Here is a 19,634-nt window from a genome sequence, read left to right on the forward strand (position 1 = left end):
CATCTTTTGTGTATATATAACACCTTTTTAGCCTTGATGGTGATTTCTTCGATTCTTGTAGCGATGTTTTTATTTTGAATGACGAATTCTTTTGCATATTTACTTTGAGCTTCTGGTGTGCATGTGTGAGTGAACTTGTGATGTTGTGTCAGTCATGAAGGGATTATGCATGTCTCGGTGAACTTGAATTGTTGGGTGAGAAGTGGTCCTAGCACAATGGTGTGGTCGTTTAGTATTACCTATATTGCGCACTTTTAAGCTGTTCGAAACAAACAGATCGACGAAGCTAGACCTCTTAAGAACTATGAACCTTTTGCACAATTTAATGTTGCTTGTACTGATACTGGCTATGCTTTAGGTTAACGTTCAAGAAAACTCTTGTTGCATCGTTTCGATCCAACAAAAGACATGGGGATTGAAAAGGCAAGAATACATAGATGAATGAGACATATGGACACAATGATTTGGTCATCAGCATTACGATTAAAGACAAAAAAAGGTACTCGTAAACCCAACCCAACCCCCCATCATCTTACCCAACCTCACCCCCTAAACTTCCTCACTACTCCATCCACGCTCTTACGACGTTTCGTCTTGCTGGCTGGAACAAGATCCGAGCAATCCTGCAAATTACTCGTGTCTACCCCCACAGTCGACAACTTGAACCACGCGGGGACAAAAACTTGATTCCACAGATCCGCCGAGTTAATAAACGAGTCCCAAATATCTGCCGTCTAGATTTCAACATTCACGTCAACATTTCATCCTCTTTCTATAGCGAAAAAAAAACCCTTAAAGTAGCGAAAGGGGAAAGATAACATAGGAAAAAAAGGGGGGAGGTGAGGGGGGGGAAGAAGGGAAAAGAGAGAGCACAAACACACACCTCATTATAATGCGCGAGCTCAAAATCACTCTGCAGCGTATACGGCGCAGTCCGAAACTTGGTCTGATTATAGTACAAAGTGTCATACGTCGAGGGGGTACTATCGAGCGACTTGCCCGCCTGTTTCGGGTCATCAAACAGCTGCACGGCGACACTATGCGTGCCGAGCAGCGCAATCATTTCCTGCGCCGAGATGCCTATGGCGCGGAAATCCGCAACCAGCTTCTCGGGCGAGTCGCTGCTGTGCGGGAGGGAGCCCACAGGCGCGGCTTGGGTGCTGTCGGGGCGGCCCACCAAGGCTTGTACCCGGGGCCCCAGCGGGCAGGCGGCGATGGCGAGGGCGGCGCCGAATTGGATGATGTCGGCGGCGCCGACGTTGAATTGGGTGCGCATGCTGCGGAGCGTGTTGCATGTGTCGTTGAGGCCGCGGTTTTGGGTGTAAGAGCATTCGTTGGTGAGGAGGATGCTGCCGTCGCAGCCTGAGTGGCAGTCGTGGAAGGCGAGGCGGATGAGGGTATGGGCGAATTGGCCGCAGCTGGTTAGTCGTTTTTTGAAGGAGGCGGCGACGTCGGTCCAGACTGAGGGACAGGCGCTCTGGCGTGGGAGGAGGTTGAGGGCTGAGATGCGCGTTGTTGCCGTGAGGACGGCCAGGGCTAAGGATATGGTGGGACGCATAGTTGTAAAGAGGAGCGAGTATAGAAGGAAATTAGATCAAGTAAAATGAAAAACAGGAAGATGTTTTGTATGAGGAATCATTGATAATGTAACATGTCTTGACCGCAGTGCAACAAGGGCAAAACTGATTGATGCTAATAAAGAGTGAAGTTAAAAATCGATATTTATATATCTTCACTCGACGTTGAAACCATTGTGAGTATTGGTAGCGCCTGTACTCCTTCGATCTACAGGGTTCTCTCTTAGTCATCTTGGTGAGGATGTTTCTACGCATTGCAAGGGATGCTGACAGAAAGCATGGAAATGGTAAGACGAATAGATCATAATGGCCCTTAACCCAACCTTCCCTACGGGGAATCAATCTCACTCCATCCTAGCTAGATTCCTATGTTACTCGCAAGTTATATACACTTACCTCGACATAGAATCCACGTCTTTGATCTCTTTTGACTATGTCGTTTACTGACTTCATAGACACTCTCCTTGACGACGCGTGTCGTAGCATTGGCGAACAACAAAGGTTCATTGGTGGATGTTTACTAATATTATAACACTCAAGCGACTACTAGCGTGGAGAGTAGAACCGACCGGCTTATTCATAGTACTGGCGCTGACCTGCACTTGATCCGGAATGTACGATGTGAGATACGGCGCATCGGGCCGGTAATGGCCAAGCCTCGAGCCTTACGTAGGACCATCAAGGAGTGGCATAGTGGAATGTGCCTATTCTAGGATATCATCGTAGAGAGCCTGTCGAACTTTGTAATTTCGATAGCGGCTGACTGCTTCTGCATGTGCATACATCCACCGGCTGGGAAATTAATGTTTTGACGTGACGGAATGGGGTGGTTTCCTATTCTGCAAAAGGCGATTGTGTTAGCAACTGGTATCACTCAGATCCGGGCATGCTGAGTGCCAACCTGCTTTTTCTAGAAGCGATTGCAATGGTCTTTCTCGCGACCATGCCATTACTTGGCGTGCTTGGTAGCCTCACTCGCCAAGTAAGAAACCGCTTGGGATGCCTGCATAACAGGGCCCCATGTTCTATATCTATTTTCCGATGCGAATGATCGGATATCCAAGCAGCATGATTGGGCGATGCACAAGCGAGATTGCAGATCGATGTCGAATTAAGCTTCAACCATAAATTTGACTAGCATCGTGGGGATCAAGCTCGGGAAGAGTATTGAATTTGACGTTGGCACTCCTTCAGCTGAACTGAGGACACTAAAAGTCATCGAGGGGGATGTCAGACCGCCGGAAGAAGCGGATCACAGTCGATGATTTGGTCCACTAACACAAGATTCTTGAGGCAGTCACGCTGCACAAGAGGTCTTTGCTCACTGCATGGTGTGTTTCGGGACGCGGTCTGGTTCGCGGATTGCAGCCTTTCGGAATTTTTGTTGAGGTGTAGGCCGGGTTTCGTCAATGCGTGTGGTTATGATCACGACAGGGTGCAGTAATGCAGTGGCCACTAATGGCAAGTCAATCGTGAGATCGACGCTGGAAGTGTGAGCCGGGCAGCCGGGGGGAGCCGGGAAAGAGGGAATTTGACTGGACATGTCACATTGGTACATGATTTAGAACAATGCGGCTCTAGGTGGACAAATCGTCCGTCTTTCCTCTCTTGCATACATCTTACTCTTCTCCGAACTGCACATTGCCAAAACGAGATTATTCTCTTGCGTCGTATCACCTATCCACATCCCTATTAGATAGATTTCCAAATGACTCTTCGCCAACTGCGGTAAGATCAATGATCTAGTAGTGCTTAAGAAGCTATTGCCGCGCATATGCAATCGGTGCTTCCGCACAGTTGTCCGAGTGCAAATACGATTATGGCTGACGACGACAGGAGGAAGTCTGCCGTGTCTATTCAGTTACGGAACTACAGGCAGTTGTCCCAGAATGGCGGATACCATTGTTTCCAGCCGAGTGATTTGGTTGGAAAATTTCAACTTCTGTCCAATCCCGTGACTCCGCGGAGCCAATCAGACGCGTTTTGGTGGTCTTCGTATACGTCCCAGACGAAGTCCGGACGACCATTAATTCGTGCCTTGATTGACAGTCTAGTCCAGCGGTCCTCGAATGCAACCAGGCGAAAATACCTTAGTTGATGGCATACCTTTAGAGCATCCTCAATTGGACACCACTTATCGGTTGAGAGCTGTATGTGGGAAAGGACGATGTATTGAAGCGATGAAGAATACGTTCGGATCAAGTCGGCCAAGTCTTTCCCATCGGATGCACAGTTTATGACCTCGAGAGTCTCAAGACGTGGTAATCGACAGGAAATGGCTAGGGATTTGACCACAATGTCGCCAAACGAAGACGATGGCCACTTTGCGCTGACACGATCCAGACCCAGAGTCAGCTTCTTGAGGTTGGGTGCAGCAGCGATGAAGCCACAAATACTGCTGGCCCACCCATCTGGGCGCGGGGCATCGTAGCCTGTCATGATCGATAACGTGAGCGACTGGAGATTGGAAAAGCAATGCTGTAGTGTCTGTAGAGATTTTGGGCCCAGTTGGAAGGCCAGAAACGACAGATCGACCGGTTTGTACAAAATCTGGCGGCCTTTTCTTCTGGCCATGGTGAACTCTTCCAGTTTGATATTACTGTGGGTTATAGCGTAGATGACGACTTCAAAACACTTGCTTCGAAATAGACTGTGAGATGTTTCGTTGCATTCCCATATATACGATGCGGACGGCTTCATACTAAGTTTAATGGTTTTCAATTGAGGCAGACCTTTGAGAACTTTCAGAAGCCCATTGTACAGGCGCGAGGGGCGTTCGTTGTGCAGTACGTAGGGATATGTGGCCGCCTCATCATTGACGTTCTTGTCTCTTACCCCTAACACTCTAGGAAATCTCTTCGGAGGAGGAAATCGACCCACACGGCTAATTGCATTCAGATTTGCGTATTCCTCTTCATTCAGAAGACGGATGTGGAGAGTTTTGACGGCGTCCCGAAGACCTTGATGGCTCGACACGTTGCTGAGACGATTAAGTGATGATGAGCTGAGAGTGGTAACTTGCTCGGCAAAGGCCAGGCGCGCAAACTTTGCATGGACGAACTGGTAAAGCTGTTGCGAAGCTAGACGGAGGCTTTGGTACTCTGGTAGACTGAAATCGGCAGCAATCATATCAAACAACTCAACAGGTAGGCTCTCTAACGGCGACTTCATGGTGGAAAGTGGATATGGAAGTGAAGAGGACATGAGATTTCACAGCAAAAGATATGCTGAAGTGCTATTCATCAAAGCTGCCAGGCTTTGATTAGGTTAGGGTGGCGGAAGGAGGTGATGTTGCGAATGGAAGGGGGTGATTGGCGCACAGGCCAGCAGGCTTTGCCCAAAGAATCATGACTGCGTGAACCCCGCGGGAGAGAACGGCAGTCAGCAAGCGACCACGTCTTTGATCCCAACGACGCTCCTTGTGAGTGTGCGATATCCCCACAGTCTCTTACCTGGACCGTCACTTGTTTTTTTTCTTTTGATACACACACTCATACACACGCTCAAGCTTACCCAACCACAGCAGCAACCGAGACGCTGCGAGCGGGTGCACAGGGCTTTTGCAGCTCACCTCAGCACGTCAAAGCCTTGCACAGCATCGACGACGGCAGCAGCAACGCCAGCCTCCACCCACAGCCATGGACTCGATGCGAAGCCTCAACACGTCGCTGCCCAAGACAAGGCGGCAGCCTGACGTGCACCAGTCGTTCCGTACCGCAGCCTTGAACGTGACCAATCTGTACAAGTCTGCCCTAGCCGACCTTGACAGAGCCCGCGCAGACGGCTACCAAGAAGCCCTGGATGACCTACTGGCCTATCTGGACAAGGAGAACATTGGAGCAACTGGCGGAGAGGGCAACAGAATACGGCAGTGGGCGACAGAGCGCTTGGATGGATCTCTGCCCAAGCAGTCGGGCAGCGAGAGCGAAGAAGAGTACCTCGACGATAAGCGCGCTCGCAGCTCGTCACCCATCATGGAGCGAAACCTCAGCCTGGACGATTCGCACACCCTCGATCCTGTCATGGAGACAACAGACCGCTGCGACTCTGCACCGCCTGTCCAAATGGAAGCCACGACAACCGAGGCTGACTTGTCGCCCTTGCACCACGTTTTCCAGTTTTCGACGCCCCAGGCCTTCCCGTCCGAGACAACAAACGACAACAACGCCGCGGATGTGTCAGCCGCTGCTCGCCGCGCATTCCCTAATCCCCGACGATCCTCAAACCGCTCGACTGGACGAAACCTGCAGCGATCGGCGGCTCAAAATCTGTTTCAACTCGGCACTGGCGCAGGGCAGAAGCGACGGCTCCTGAACGACTTTTTCAACGTGGACGGATTCAACGACCGACGGGACGGCTCTTCCGGGGGACCTAAGCGGGGGCGCATGTCCTGAGACGGCTGACCATGGCAGTCTGAAGATATGGCGTCCAAGGAGGATTTGCGACGAGGAGAGCAAGCCGGTGGACGAATCACGAATCACGATTAATTGCATCATACCCCCCGACGGCGCAGTGGGCTTGTTGAAGATTGTATGCATTGGGTGGAGCAGGCTTTAATAGACGCATTCTCTGGTGTTTATTACTTTTTAGGGCATATACCTTTTCTCATTTCTTGTTTGCGCGGCGGCGATTTCATGTAATCGATTGGCGGAGTTTAGTGGAATGAGAATGGATCTGGGTCTTAATGTGACAGTTTAAGCTCCCGAGAGGGCATCTGATACTTTTTGTGCTTTTGAAATGTGCTGTTGAAGACGTGGTGGTAGGGCCAAGGGAATGAATGTGCGGGTCACGTGCGTCCTAGGAAAACCAGCGATACATGCCCAGGCCGACCATGACGGCGCTGGTGCCAGTGATGGCCATGTGTCTACTGCGCACCCCAAAGATGCTGTTGCTGGCCCGAATTGCAGCTTGGTTGGCGCGGATTTGCGAGTGACCAGAGACATAGGTAAAGGCACCCAGGCCCAGAAATGTCGCGGTGCCTGCAGGTCGGCATCAGCACATGGACTTGATCAGCGCAGGCCTAGGAGCGAGCATACCAACGACGCGACAGGGCGTGCAGTCTTCAAACTGGGCGCGGTCCTGCTTCAGGGCTTGTTGGAACGTGGGCGTATCTGCATCTGGTTGCGACATGGTTGCAGGCAAAGGTCAACGTAGGTATGTGTATGCGTATGTATGTTGTGGTATGTACAGTGCAGGCCTCGCTCTAGTAGGCTGCTCAAGTTCCCCACACTCTCACGTCGTCGCGCGCGTGCGCAGCCTCACGCCGACACTCGTCCACCATGAGCGCGATTGAGGCTCTCTACCTCTTTGACGAGCACAAGTAGCCCGTCCCTTTTGCCAGCCCTTGTCGGTACCACGCGGCTAACTCACCTCCAGCACGCCGCTTCTGGAGCATATCTACGCCAACCGCCCGCCGCCGGCCAGCTCCCTCCTCCCCCTCTATCTCGCCCATCCCGCCCCACGTCCGCCCTTGATCTACCTACCCAACACCAACCCGTCCACTTTGCTCTACTCCATCGTCCAGGATCAGCTGCTGTTTCTCTGCCCCTCTTCTGCCGACACCGATCCCCTCGCCATCCTTACCTTCCTCCACCGCCTCACCGATGTCCTTGAAGACTTCCTCGGCTCGCCCTTGCTCGCCTCCAAGATCGAGGCAAACTACGATGTCGTCGCACAGCTGCTCAGTGAAATGGTCGACGGCGGCATCATTGCAAACACCGAGCCCAATGCCCTGAGAGATGTCGTCGAAGCCCCCAACCTGCTCAAGAGCCTGCTGGGCGGCGTTGGATTGCCCTCTTCAACCCCCAGCTCGCTGACGCCCTCGTCCTCAAGCGCATTTGGTCTTGGTGGTGGAAGATCAAGCCCAAGACTAGGCCCCTCACTATCCTCCAGCCAGACAGCGTCACCAGTCCCATGGCGAAGAGCAAATGTCAGGCATACGAGCAATGAAATGTACGTCGATATCGTCGAAACGCTCGAAGTCACACTATCACCCTCTGGTCGGCCCTTGGCCGCAATGGCAAACGGCACCATTGCATTCACAGCAAAAGTCTCAGGCATCCCAGATCTCATACTACAGTTGGGCTGTGCCGGTGGTATCCAAAACACCGTCTCCCTCCCCGTCTTCCACCCGTGTGTAAGGCTCAACCAATGGAAGGCTCGGCCCGGAGAACTGTCTTTCGTCCCTCCAGATGGCCGATTTGTGCTGGCAGGATATGAAGTCGACCTACTCGGCTCATCCGCTCTGGACGCCTTCTCATCGGAAAAGTCAGCCAGGAACGCTATGCCCAAGCTCAGTATCCCCGCTACCGTCTCAGTCCATCCATCTCTCGGCCCAACCGGATCAGACTTTGAAGTAAAACTTCAGATCAACCCCCGCTTCGCTGGCAAATCCTCGTCGCAATCCAGCGCCGCAAAAGCTAGTTTGGCGCGCGCCTCATCCTCAACTGGCACTACGTCGGCGCCCGCCATCGAGGAAATGGTCATTCACATCCCCTTGCCTGCAACCGTCAAGAACGTAGTCGATATCCGCGTTGCCCGCGGCATGGGCGACGCCGGCTACGCGCCTGGCGACCGAGCCATCGAGTGGCGCGTTAGCAGCCGCGAGGTAACAACCCTCATGTCGCAAGACCGCGGCGCAGGCATGGGCGTCATAGCCACGCTCCGCGGCACCGTCATCGGACAAGACGATCCCTCTGCTGAAGACGGCATCGATGCAGGCGGCCCTGTCTCGTTCTCCACATCAACATATGACTACGATGACGATGCACATAACACTTCTTCCTCTGCAAACTCCGGTCTCCCTGCGCCGTCTGGCCTGTCTGGTAAACCAGACTCCGACGCAAAGATCAAGCAGGCGAACAAAGTCTTGATGCCGAGTTGTGCTACGGTTAGCTTTTCGGTTAAAGGTTGGTTGCCGAGTGGTATCAAGGTCGAGAGTCTGAATGTTGATCAGAGGAAGAGTAAGGGGTTGGGAAGTGGTGTTACGCCGTACAAGGGTGTCAAGTATCTTTGTGTTAGTCGTAAAGGCGTCGAGTGTAGATGTTAGAGATTTGACGATTGCTCCAAAAAAATGCAAACATGAAATGCATAATGAGAAACTTGTTTTTGCTTTCCAAGAGGAAAGGCTGGTTTGTGCGATTTGATTGATGAAGATGTTTTTGGGTGTTTGTTCAAGTTTGCATGTTTGGTGAGATGGCGATGCATGGAAAACGAGTTATCATTGTTTGGAATAGTTAGTGGGAAAAGTATATGTCCTATGTGCCCCCCTTCCACTTTTAAATGAGGACTCAAGAATCGCTCTAAATACCCCACATTGTAAGCTGTATATATATATATTCCAGCCTACAAATCAACAAACAGAAGAGAAAGAGAAAAAGAAACACCGACGCAATCATTCCTCCTCAAAACCGTACCAGGCCATATTGGTACCACCCTACTTGCGTGCTCGAGTAGCACCCATCTTCCGCTCGATCTTCTCCACCGTGGTCCTCAGTACCGGGTAGGTGGCAGCCAGCTTCTCCAATACTGCCCGGCCCTGCACACTGCCAGCCGCCTTTTGCATGGCCAGTTTGTTGGCCAGGCAATCGAAGACTGGGTCGTTCTCGGGATAGGCAAACTTACATACGAGATCCGACAACTCGTAAGGGACGTCTTTGTCGCGGATACGTTCACAAAAGTGCTTGGTGAAGTGACCGACGTATGAGTTGTTGAGGCCCATCAGGCGAGCGGCACGGCAGATCTGGATGTTCCTTTGGTCATTCACTGGTGCCGAGTTCAGTGTGACGGAGTAGACACGGCCCTGGTATGTCATTTCGTCCATCCAGTTAAGGAGGGACTTGGCGGCGTCTGCGTCCATTGAGCCTGCAGGGAACGACCACGAGGTTGCGCCCGGATTGGTCGTGAAGTGAAGGAATGCCTTCCCGGAGCACTGCATCAGGATGTACTGAGGAAGGGTCTTGAGCTCGACGTCTCCGAGCTTGACGGAAACGTCTGGACCGTTTCCGTAGAGAACACGCTGAGCAGACGACATGTGTCGAATGTCAGCAGAAGGGTTGAAATTGGGCTTCACGTCTGTCTTGACACGTGCCTGTTTTGGTGATCGGCTCCACGACGTAGTTTGACCGCCCTTGCCTTCCATGAACCTCGGGGATTGTCCTTGGTTCTTGGTAGCCACAGCAACAGCAGGTTTCTTCCCGTACTTAGACATATCGATGGGGAATATCAATACCCTTGGCTTGGGAACAGGAGGCACAACCTTCAAAGTCTCTTTCGTCACGAATGTCGGGGAGTCGATGTCGTGAGATGATGGGCCGTTAACAGACCTCTCAATCTGGTCATCTTTGGTCTTGCCAGTGGAGGCAAGCTCGGTGACGTTGGAAATAGCCTGTTTGGGCTCTGGCGTCTTGACACTCTCAGACTTCTTTTGAGCAACAGTTGGCGAAGAAGTCTTGGCTTTGGGTTTGACAATCTCAGTGCTCTTTACATCATCGCTCTTAGTGGATGATTGAATGTCTGAAGAGGACGTCTGCTGAAGGTCTTGGGTAGCAGTGAGTCGCTTCAGTGCTGACTCCAGGCTCTGAATCCGCTCGTCCTTCTCGGTAGACTCACGGTGCAGCTCCTGTATTTGGAGGAATTGTACGTGGTTCTCCTTCTCCAACTTCTTGACAGTGTTTCCTTTCACTTGCATCCCTTCCTCAAGCTCTTCAATCTGTCCGTGGCTGTCTCGTAAGGCAGCCTCCAACTCGGCAATGCGAAGATCTTTGGTGACAATAGTCGCCTCCAGTTCCTCGATTAACTCATCCTTGACATTGACTGTCGTCCCTAGGGAAGAGACGACCGGGTTGTCTTTCTGGGATACCAACAGGGCGAGAAACCTCTCATCTTCCTCCTCATCTGCCCAAGATGCCTTCTTGATACCGGCACTGGCAAGATCAACGCCATTACTATTGCTCCGGCCGTCTCTAACACTTCCGTTATTCCTATTCTTGGAGACTAACCCATTCTTCTGCTGTGTGGGAGACTTATTGTTTGACTTGTTTGGTGTTTCGACAGATGTGGGAGTGGGGGAATTCGGAGAGGTAACGATGTGCTTGCCAGCAGCCCAGAAAGCATTTCCATTTGACATTTTGAGAAGAAATGCGATGTTCGCGTATTGTTGGGATACCGAAAAGTTGTTGTTCGAAAGGGAGTGACGAGTCCACGAGGAAAGCACTTGAGCAGCGAGTAGCAGAAGTGAGTTGAGTAAGAAGTGTGGTTGATGGGTAGTAAAGAGGGAGAATAAGCATTGAACAAATACTGAGTAGAGAGCGATTGTAACGTGACTGTGAGTGCACAAATTTTCAAGTAAGTGAAAGTACAAACGCAGGCTCCACCGCGTTGTGAATCAAGTGAAGGTAGGAAAGCGCGTCACACAATGGACCTTCCTTGCAGGGAGATTACAGTTTAGCTGTGAAAGCACCAAAATTCACGATCTGCATACATTTCACTTGAATAGGTATGAACCTTGGAAAGCCAACAAACACTTGCGATCACGCTCAAATCAGAATCGAGTTGTCGTGAAGTGGCTGGTGGGAATTGACTGACTGACACGTGACGACATGTTCACCGTTCGACTCTCATTGACACAGTGATCCATACTCTGAATTTGAACATTGTAATAGAGGAATATCAAGTCACCCCGCTGTGCAAAAGTGATCCATTTCCCCGATTCCAATCTGACCATGGCGTTCCGACTCTTCTGCAACACCGTACCACTGAAAGTGGTTGGCTTCGCATTCTCAACCTCGCATTCATGAGAAATACATCAAATGTGTGAATTCACAGTCAAGAAATAGGAAGTTATATGAAACAGTGAACAATGCGTACACAGTGTGACGTGGATGAGGTTTTGCGTCTTGTGAACTATAAACAACACAACTGAACTACTTTCTCGAAATCAGCCCGAGGTCTAATTCGAGTTCAAACACGAATAGTAAACAAACAAGCTGCAGGCCAACACAATCTTACTTACATTTATGTTACAGATTCGAAATATGACGCAAACGAACAAATCAACTCTCATCCCCGCATCCGAAGTCCGAGCCGCACCAGCCAACAAACACGCGATGAAGACTGCATAAACATATATTCGTAAATAAAAACAATCAACCTTACGCGAAGAGAAACAGAATCAATTCCCTTCACATCATAGCACTTACTCACCTCCACCCGTCCCAGGCCAAACTATCCCAAAATGTCATTCCAACCGCGCAACCTCTTCTCCCACCTACCTCCCCCCGCCGAATGCCTCGCCCTCTTCATCGCAACCCTCGAAATCCTGCCCTTCGGGCTCCTCGGCCTACGCAATCCCACCTCCTTCGCCGCCGGCTACGGTCTCCCAATCACCAACACAACCCCACTCCCATCCACCACCTCTTCCAAATCTACAAAGCGCACATCTACATCCACATCATCACAAAGCAAACAAGACGAAGACACAAAGAAAGCCCTCGTAGCAGCAATCGCAGCGCGCAATGTGCAAAATGGGGTTTTACTAGCGGTTTTTGGGTTGTTGCTGCGGGACCGGAGGAGCTTGGGTGTTGCGGTTTTGGCGGGGTTGGTAGCGACGGTTGCGGATACGGTGATTGTGCAGGGGTATGGGGTTAGGGATAAGGTTCTGGGGCATTATGTGGGGGTTTTCAATAGTTTGGCGATTGGCGCGAGTTTGTTGTATTGGGGACGGAATGATCCGTTGTGGTGAGGGTTTTGTGAGTTGGGTGAATTGAGCTTAGGGCTGGTGCCTTTGATTGTGATGGTTGAAGCTGTAGTAACGCATTAGGTAATATCTTTGGTATTCTACGACATCTGCAAAATATTAATTGGTGTCTATTTACCTCCGTAAAGATTATCGTTTCAAATCCTGGTAGAATTAGAATTGTTCGTGTATCTGCAAGCTGTTGACTCTAAACGGCCAAACATATCGGCGTGTGACTTTGGAGACACTTTCCATCTTATCATAGCGACGGATATGTAAGAATACTATTTCGGAGCATGCGGAAATAAAGGGCGATCAAGCCCAAGCAATCATGCGTCTAGTCTGCCTGGTTCCTGAAAGAGCATTCTAGCCGGCACCGCGGGGGTATCAGGAACTAACAATTGCCCCTCCAAAAGTTTCCCATCCTCGCCCACAATCAACCGCCACAATCTTTGTTTTCGCGTTGGTCGTCTCCACCCTTCAGAAAATAAAACAATCCGAATACGAAAAATGACAGCCCCGACGCATCTCGATCCTTCCGAGTTAGGCACAAAATCCTACTGGGACGCAGCCTACACTACGGAGCGCAAAAACTTTGCCGCAAACGCCTCAGACGAAGGCACAATCTGGTTCAGTGATGCTGGTGCCGAGGAACGCATGCTATCTTTCCTCGAAGACCTCAGTGACCAAGGTCAAATTCACAAAGAAGACGATGAAGAAAACACGGGCGCGCGATTTCTAGATCTAGGCACGGGGAACGGACACTTGCTATTTGCGTTGCGCGAGGACGAATGGAGCGGAGAAATGGTTGGTGTGGATTATTCGACGGAGAGCGTTACGCTTGCGACGTCGATTCGTGACGCGAAAGACGAGGCATATGCGGATATTGCGTTTTATGAGTGGGATATCTTGTCACAGGCGCCTGGTGCGTGGTTGGGCGAGGGTTTCGATGTTGTGTTGGATAAGGGCACGTTTGATGCCATTTGCCTGTCACAAGAGCAGGATGCACAAGGGCGCAGGATATGCGAAGGATATAGGGAAAAGGTTGAGCCGCTGGTGAAGAGAGGGGGGAGGTTTCTCATCACGAGCTGCAATTGGACAGAGGAGGAGCTGAAAGAGTGGTTTGGGGGCGGAGGATTGCAGTTTGATGGCAAGGTCAAATATCCGAGTTTCACGTTTGGGGGCAAGACAGGGAGCAGCGTGGTTACGCTCTGCTTCAAGAGGGTGTGAGCGGTGCTCTCTGCTATGATCGAACGGGTCGCCGTAATCGCGCAACGATGAGCCACTTTTTCCGCTCGCCCATATTCTCCAGGCCACCATCGCGCTCCTTTTCCCACGGCCGCCGCTGTCCATCTGCGTCCATTTCGTATATCTCCTCGATCTCGAGGCCTTGCTCTGGTACAACCTCCTCAAAGAAGGGTGCGACCTTAGCACGGCCTGTGTGGAAACCCGCGATACAATATACACGCGCGTCATTCGTGTCTGCGAGGAAGTGTATCATCGACTTTGCCAGATTCTCATGCTCTCCAGGCATCCAGAAGCAGTCTGCTGCAAGTATGCGCGTGTAGGTATGGGCATGCGATGATTCGAAGGCTGTGGAAGTGGACCCCCATTCGTGACCCTGAACAGTTACATGGGATTGTAGGGTAGCCGGGAGGTTCTTTGCAACGTTCGCCTTGAGGGTATCGAGGATTGGAGGTGCCGGGTAATCAGTGATGGCGACCTAGCAGACTGTCAGTTCAGGCACACGCGCAACCAGATAGATAACCACAAACCTCTTTGGCACCCGCCAATGCGCTCAACATCCCACCCAACCCTACGCCTGATCGGGCGACGTACCATCAGCCCTCTACTCACAGTCATGTCTTTTCAATCCAACCCACCTGCGCCCAACTCCAATACCGACTCGCCCTTGACACTCCATTTTTCCTCCTCTTCTTCACTAGTCCACCACTGGCCATTCTCCCAGCGTGTGAACTCGTCGTGTTCCGTCTTCTTAAAAGACTCCTCTTCTTCATCCCTAAGCCGTCCAGTGACCAACTCTGCCATCATGATACCGGCATTCCACAAGTAGTGGGCAAACTTGCGCCTTTGCTCCTCGCCATTGAAGTCGGCCGTCCTCAATTCCAGCTCGCCATACCTGTGATTTTGATATAGAATGAGGGTTTCTGGGTTATCTCCGTGCTGGTTCTGCAGGTCGTCTGTGAAAATACCGCCTAGCGATGAGCCAAAGATGTCTTCCGGTGTGAGAGTCGCGTCGGCGGGGCGGCGGAGATTGATGAGCGAGGGTAGGCGCATAGGCATTGCGACGAATATGGGATGGCAGTCTCGGACGCCAATTGATGTTGGATCGTCGTGTGTCTACTATGCGGCTGAATGATGCGCGTGTGTGGCGGCACTACACGACGGAATCTGAAGGCGGGGCAGACGGACATGCAAGGGCCCCGCTTTGCAGGGATGAAATGGACGCGTCCAAACCAATCGTGAGATCATCAATTGCCGAGGACGCAAAGATCGCTGTTTGAGCCTCAGGTGGCCGTCTTTGACTGTTCCTTCATACACCACAACACATTGGCTTGACGCTTACACCACCATCACATCCACACCACGACTGGGACTGCCAAACACCGCCACCATGTCGCTATCGTCGTTCAAAAACCCGCCGACCTACCATTTGCTGAGGTACCTTCACCACAACCCCGCCGCTACCACCCCGTCGCATTCATGTTAACACAACACGCAGCTATGGCACTCTTCTCGGCTCCACGCTCTACCAATCCTTCGCCGCTGGCGTCATCGCCTACAGAATCCTGCCCCGCTCCCAGTTCGCCCAGCTGCAAAAACACACCTTTCCCGTCTACTTTTCCCTGCAGACTGCCCTCCCCGTCGCAATGCTGTTGACCTACCCCCGCGGCGGCGTTACTTCTCTTCTGCCCTCGTTCCTCCAGCCTGCCTCGGCCGCCAATCCCCCTCCGTCCTTTTCCTTCTTCGCGCCCGCCACTCCCGCCGCATCCACGAACAAGCTCGCTGCCTGGCTGCACGCCACTATGTTTGTGACTGCGCTGGCCAACTTGGTGTACATTGGACCCAAGACGACTGAGATTATGGGCATCAGGAAGCACCAGGAGACGCGGGACGGCAAGAAGAGCTATGATAATGGGCCCCATAGCAAGGAGATGCAGGCGCTCAACAAGCAGTTTGCTATTCTGCACGGTATCAGCACCGTTGTCAACCTGATTGGACTTGGCGCCATGATCTGGTACGGTGCTGTTCTTGCGGATGGACTGAGCCTGTAAGATGTTGAATACTGTTATGTCTATGTGATAAGGTGCGATGTGGAGGCGTTTTTGACTCGCAATGCATACGTGGAGCATGTAGAGAGAAGAGACGAAGAGACGATTAAGGATTATGATTGGAAGAAGGCTGTTGTGAATCCGCCATTAACGAATATATATACGTATACATCTCATGAATCTCAACATATGCCATGCCACGTATAGGTGAAGTGAGCTTCCGTGTGTGTATAAAAATGAATACTGAAGTCAGATTTCAGCAATTCTTTAGAATCACTTGTTAAGGTAGGACTAGTCTCTTAGCATATACGTTAACAAATATATACAAGAAAACAAGACAGATAAATGTACAGCGCTAAGTACCACCTGTAGGATATCTGTATGCAATTGAGTCTCCCGTAACTCTAGATATCCTCCGTCACTCACCTGTGGCAACTCAAGGCTGAGACTAAAACATACTCAGTTCGCTTCCGCTGCGGGTGCACTATTGCTATGTGCGTCAGCTACATTAAGAGTCCTCTGAATCCGCCTCTCAAGCTCAGTCTCATCCTCAGCCTGGCCATGCATCGCTCGTATAAACTGAGCGACACCATCACGACCAACCTCAACCTTGCCTCTAGGGCCAACAATATAATCGACCGTCTCATCACCTGCGCCCGAAGTCTCCTTGACACGCACAATGTACCCATCTTTAACCATGGCAGCTATTGCTTTGTCTTTACTACCCACGGGCGTGGTTTGCTCTGCATTCATGCGCCTGAGAGCGCGGTCGAGCTTGCCTTCTGGCATCATGCCTCCGGAGATGGTGATGAGAGCGATGGTAAGAGTGTACAGACCAACGTAGGCGTCTTCCTTGTTTGGCATACCATGTTCAAGTGGCCGTGATGGGCCCACGATTTCGGGTATTCGGTACTGGCTGGGTAAGATGCTCTGCAAGACCCACACGCTGGTTGACTTTGCTTGGGAATCCGATGCTAGTGATGCGGCGGCGGCTGCTGTAGAGGTGGGTCAGACAAAAATAAACGATGCCCTAGGCATGGCTATAATGCATACCGCGCTTTTGCCGCAGCGTTACGCGTTCGGCCTTGGGCAGTTCAACTAATTGCATTCCAAACACATCCATGAGCTGGCTGTTGGCTTGTGCAAAGACTTGCTTGAACAGCCGGGTCTGGGAACCAAGCACTGTTGCTGTTAGCATGAGTCGTAGACACGGTAACCACAGCAATCAGGCAGTGCAAGTGCAGACCTTTTTCGTTAATGTCTTGCCGCTTAATGGGCCGACGTGAATGCTCACACGACAAGGCGTATCGGACTAGGCCTTTGGCCAGGTGCTGCACGCCTTCAATCCCTGCGCCGCTGTCTCCGTCAAGGTCGTCAGGAACCTCTGATACGTCCATCATGTCCGCCTCTTCCTCTAGTCTGGCCCTCCGAGAAGCCATTTTATGCAGTTGAACACGTGCGTGAGTAGCTGACTTACTAGAGGAAGGTCAGACGTTGGCGTCGGCCCTCAAGGCCCCCCCCCCCCCCCGGCTGTAGGGCTGAATGCACGAGGCGAGGCGCATCATCGAGCCGAACCATGCATGGCCCAAGCGCGCCGCGGTGTTTGCAAGTCTTGGCGCGCATACGTCGGTGCATGCCGCTGCATGGACGGTCACTCTATGCACTCATGCACTCATTCATACACCCACCATGAGCGCCATCCGATCCGCTGCGAGACGTCCCGTCTTCCGCTGTCTCAATTCCCCGGCGCCACTTCGATGTCGCCCCCAGGCCCGGTACAACTCGCGCTCTCCCGCCTCAGACCTGGAAGCTGTGCTGAAGCAGAATGCTCGCCCCAAAGGCCCCCGCACAGATGAGGACTTTGTCTCGATACACCGCGCAGAGGCCGTTCGCCGGGCTGCTTATGCGCGCAGGCGCAATTGGCTGGCGCTCGGTGCGGCTTTGTCCATGATTGCTCCCATCTTCCTTGTGCGCTTGTGGGATGTACAGCCAGTTGATGGCGACAAAGACGGAAGCTCAAGCCGATCCGCAGCAGAGCTAGTACTGGGACCCCCAACCAAGACCGATGCGCCTAGGAAGGCATCCGACGAGTTTCAAGGCAAAAAGGTTGTCGTCGCAGCGGGTGACAAGGTCATTGCTGCACCCGCCGACGCAGACAACCCCCAAGCATCACATCCAGACGCCATTGAGCTCGTTGAGACCGGTACATCCTATGTTCCTTACTTTCCTCGTACAATCCGCTTGCCTACCAACACTGCGGGTCCTGAACATGTCAAGAGCGACGCAGAATACACGCTGCTGGGCCTGGGCATCAGAAAGGTCTCATTTCTGCGCGTACAAGTCTACGTCGTTGGACTGTACGTCAAGACAGCCGATCTATCAACCCTCCAAAACCACCTCATCAACACCGTCAACCCCACTGCCACAGCCCTGATTCCAGATGAAAAGAAAGCCCTCCGTGACTCCCTCTTTGACGCGGACAAGAGCAACAAGATCTGGGAAGCCATTCTTGATAGCCGCGGCACAAGTGGCGTCGACATGGCGTTCCGCGTTGTACCCTGCCGAGGCACAGATTTCAAACACCTCCAAGACGGTTGGATGCGCGGTATTGCATCGCGTACTGACGAGGTGCGTCGCAAGCAGGCCGATTTGCTCAGGCAGCAGGCTGCCGAGAACAAGACCATCGCTCTCCCGAAACCCGTTGAAGAAGGCGAGTTTCAAGACGAGGCGTTCGGTCTTGCCATGAAGGAGTTTAGGAATATATTCCAGGGCAAGGGTAAGGCGCCAAAGGGTAGCGTTATCATCTTGACACGTAGCAAGAATGGGACGCTTGGTGCGTTGTACCAGCCTATTGTAAAGGTTGAGAAGAAGGAAAAGATGGGTACGCCCACGTGGCTGGGCAAAGTCGAGGATGAGAGGGTGAGTCGTCTGGTTTGGCTGCTGTACCTTGGGGGTCAGAATGTTAGCTCGGAGGATGCGAGGAAGAGCATTGTGGATGGGTGTTTGGATATTGTTGAGCGGCCGGTTGGGACGCTGGAGACTATGGTGCATTAGAGGTTAGATTTTCGTGTATGAACGGAATATGTGTATGATATGGATAATGAGTTGAATCGCCCATGTATATTGACGGGTAAGTTGTACAGCTACGGCAAGGTTAGTGTGCCTTGTTACGAGGCGTTCGGCAGTACGTAACGAAGTATCTATGTTATTATGTGCAATGTCACATACTTCTATTATGGTAGTACATCTCACCTCGTACGCACATCTACATTCCCTTCCAAAAAAAAATCTTCTAAACAGCACCTATCAAATCCCCTCTTACACCTAATCATCGCACCCCCCTCCATCCCTCGCTTCCATCACAAACCCCCCCACCAACCACCTCACCATCGCACCCACCCATCAATGACTTCATCGCCCCACCCATCAAGCCTTCGCCACTAATCTAGCTCCCGCCCGCATTTCCACCCTCTTATGATGTCAATCTTCCCCCCCCCCCCTCCCTGCCCCTCTGAGGAACACCTTCCTTCCAATCAATCTCACCTGCTTGTCTCGTCGCCGAGAACCCCCGGGTCAGATGTACGCATACGTATGCGTGGGTAAAAGTGGGTGCTTGTGCGGCGCGGCGATTGCCTGCGTGTGGAAGTGATAAGCTTTGGCGAAGAAGCCATGGCGTAGGCGTGGGTGTGGGGATGTGCGATGGAAAGGGAGAGTAGTGTAGTGTGAGTGGGGATAAAGAAGAGATGAGAGGTGCGATGAATGCGTGTGTGTGGGTTTTGGCAGGGGGCGATGACGGAGTGCAGGAAGGCTTTGGGTCGGTAGTCGTGGTTGTTTGTTTCTCTGGATCAAACTACGTAGTACTCGTGATTTATTTCCTTTTTTTTTTCCTGGGATTTTATTTTTTCTTGCATCTGCTCAGTGGATGAAGGGAGTTTTATCGAATTTTTATTCTTGACTTGTATTCAGGACCCCCTCAAAGTCGGACTGGCAGCGCTTTCTACGAAGAATATCGAACGAGCTGAGTAAGAG

General features: G+C 51.8%; 12 protein-coding genes across 12 annotated transcripts; 6 read left to right on the forward strand and 6 right to left on the reverse strand.

The window, feature by feature from the left end:
* Positions 1–542: 542 nt before the first annotated feature.
* PSV08DRAFT_353249 (heme peroxidase) lies at positions 543–1,558 on the reverse strand (the record flags this gene model as incomplete). The annotated part of the gene is made up of 2 exons (XM_014228022.1): positions 543–734; positions 884–1,558. 2 exons carry the CDS (start codon positions 1,556–1,558, stop codon positions 543–545), a joined length of 867 nt encoding a protein of 288 aa, XP_014083497.1.
* Positions 1,559–3,512: 1,954 nt separating this feature from the next.
* On the reverse strand, positions 3,513–4,748 carry PSV08DRAFT_372383 (uncharacterized protein; the record flags this gene model as incomplete). Its single annotated transcript, XM_014228021.1, has 1 exon — positions 3,513–4,748. One exon carries the CDS (start codon positions 4,746–4,748, stop codon positions 3,513–3,515), a length of 1,236 nt encoding a protein of 411 aa, XP_014083496.1.
* Positions 4,749–4,969: 221 nt separating this feature from the next.
* On the forward strand, positions 4,970–6,160 carry PSV08DRAFT_5363 (uncharacterized protein). The gene has a single exon (XM_014228020.2). It carries the CDS (start codon positions 5,216–5,218, stop codon positions 5,969–5,971), a length of 756 nt encoding a protein of 251 aa, XP_014083495.1. The 5' UTR covers positions 4,970–5,215; the 3' UTR covers positions 5,972–6,160.
* Positions 6,161–6,758, reverse strand: PSV08DRAFT_5362 (uncharacterized protein). The gene is made up of 2 exons (XM_014228019.2): positions 6,614–6,758; positions 6,161–6,556 (listed from the first exon to the last, which is right to left on the reverse strand). The coding sequence occupies exons 1-2, from the start codon at positions 6,705–6,707 to the stop codon at positions 6,375–6,377; spliced, it is 276 nt and encodes a 91-aa protein (XP_014083494.1). The 5' UTR covers positions 6,708–6,758; the 3' UTR covers positions 6,161–6,374.
* A 98-nt stretch (positions 6,759–6,856) lies between these two features.
* Positions 6,857–8,757, forward strand: PSV08DRAFT_363642 (Adaptor complexes medium subunit family-domain-containing protein; the record flags this gene model as incomplete). The annotated part of the gene is made up of 2 exons (XM_014228018.1): positions 6,857–6,897; positions 6,954–8,757. The coding sequence occupies 2 exons, from the start codon at positions 6,857–6,859 to the stop codon at positions 8,623–8,625; spliced, it is 1,713 nt and encodes a 570-aa protein (XP_014083493.1). The 3' UTR covers positions 8,626–8,757.
* Positions 8,758–9,012: 255 nt separating this feature from the next.
* Positions 9,013–10,704, reverse strand: PSV08DRAFT_353254 (uncharacterized protein; the record flags this gene model as incomplete). Its single annotated transcript, XM_014228017.1, has 1 exon — positions 9,013–10,704. The coding sequence occupies one exon, from the start codon at positions 10,702–10,704 to the stop codon at positions 9,013–9,015; it is 1,692 nt and encodes a 563-aa protein (XP_014083492.1).
* Positions 10,705–11,685: 981 nt separating this feature from the next.
* Positions 11,686–12,432, forward strand: PSV08DRAFT_205546 (uncharacterized protein). The gene has a single exon (XM_014228016.2). The coding sequence runs from the start codon at positions 11,812–11,814 to the stop codon at positions 12,316–12,318; it is 507 nt and encodes a 168-aa protein (XP_014083491.1). The 5' UTR covers positions 11,686–11,811; the 3' UTR covers positions 12,319–12,432.
* A 390-nt stretch (positions 12,433–12,822) lies between these two features.
* Positions 12,823–13,542, forward strand: PSV08DRAFT_183673 (S-adenosyl-L-methionine-dependent methyltransferase; the record flags this gene model as incomplete). The annotated part of the gene is made up of 1 exon (XM_014228015.2): positions 12,823–13,542. One exon carries the CDS (start codon positions 12,823–12,825, stop codon positions 13,540–13,542), a length of 720 nt encoding a protein of 239 aa, XP_014083490.1.
* Positions 13,509–14,207, reverse strand: PSV08DRAFT_312022 (uncharacterized protein). Its single transcript, XM_014228014.2, has 2 exons — positions 14,088–14,207; positions 13,509–14,035 (listed from the first exon to the last, which is right to left on the reverse strand). The coding sequence occupies exons 1-2, from the start codon at positions 14,115–14,117 to the stop codon at positions 13,556–13,558; spliced, it is 510 nt and encodes a 169-aa protein (XP_014083489.1). The 5' UTR covers positions 14,118–14,207; the 3' UTR covers positions 13,509–13,555.
* Positions 14,208–14,940: 733 nt separating this feature from the next.
* Positions 14,941–15,777, forward strand: PSV08DRAFT_363646 (uncharacterized protein). Its single transcript, XM_014228012.1, has 2 exons — positions 14,941–14,994; positions 15,056–15,777. Exons 1-2 carry the CDS (start codon positions 14,948–14,950, stop codon positions 15,606–15,608), a joined length of 600 nt encoding a protein of 199 aa, XP_014083487.1. The 5' UTR covers positions 14,941–14,947; the 3' UTR covers positions 15,609–15,777.
* A 97-nt stretch (positions 15,778–15,874) lies between these two features.
* On the reverse strand, positions 15,875–17,071 carry PSV08DRAFT_312044 (MAGE family-domain-containing protein). Its single transcript, XM_014228011.2, has 3 exons — positions 16,852–17,071; positions 16,659–16,787; positions 15,875–16,600 (listed from the first exon to the last, which is right to left on the reverse strand). Exons 1-3 carry the CDS (start codon positions 17,042–17,044, stop codon positions 16,065–16,067), a joined length of 858 nt encoding a protein of 285 aa, XP_014083486.1. The 5' UTR covers positions 17,045–17,071; the 3' UTR covers positions 15,875–16,064.
* Positions 17,072–17,279: 208 nt separating this feature from the next.
* On the forward strand, positions 17,280–18,835 carry PSV08DRAFT_312048 (chalcone-flavanone isomerase-domain-containing protein). Its single transcript, XM_014228010.2, has one exon. It carries the CDS (start codon positions 17,295–17,297, stop codon positions 18,657–18,659), a length of 1,365 nt encoding a protein of 454 aa, XP_014083485.1. The 5' UTR covers positions 17,280–17,294; the 3' UTR covers positions 18,660–18,835.
* Positions 18,836–19,634: the final 799 nt, after the last annotated feature.

Source organism: Bipolaris maydis (assembly GCF_028858645.1).
Source record: "Bipolaris maydis strain C4 unplaced genomic scaffold PSV08scaffold_10, whole genome shotgun sequence".
Taxonomy (NCBI): Eukaryota; Fungi; Ascomycota; class Dothideomycetes; order Pleosporales; family Pleosporaceae; genus Bipolaris; species Bipolaris maydis.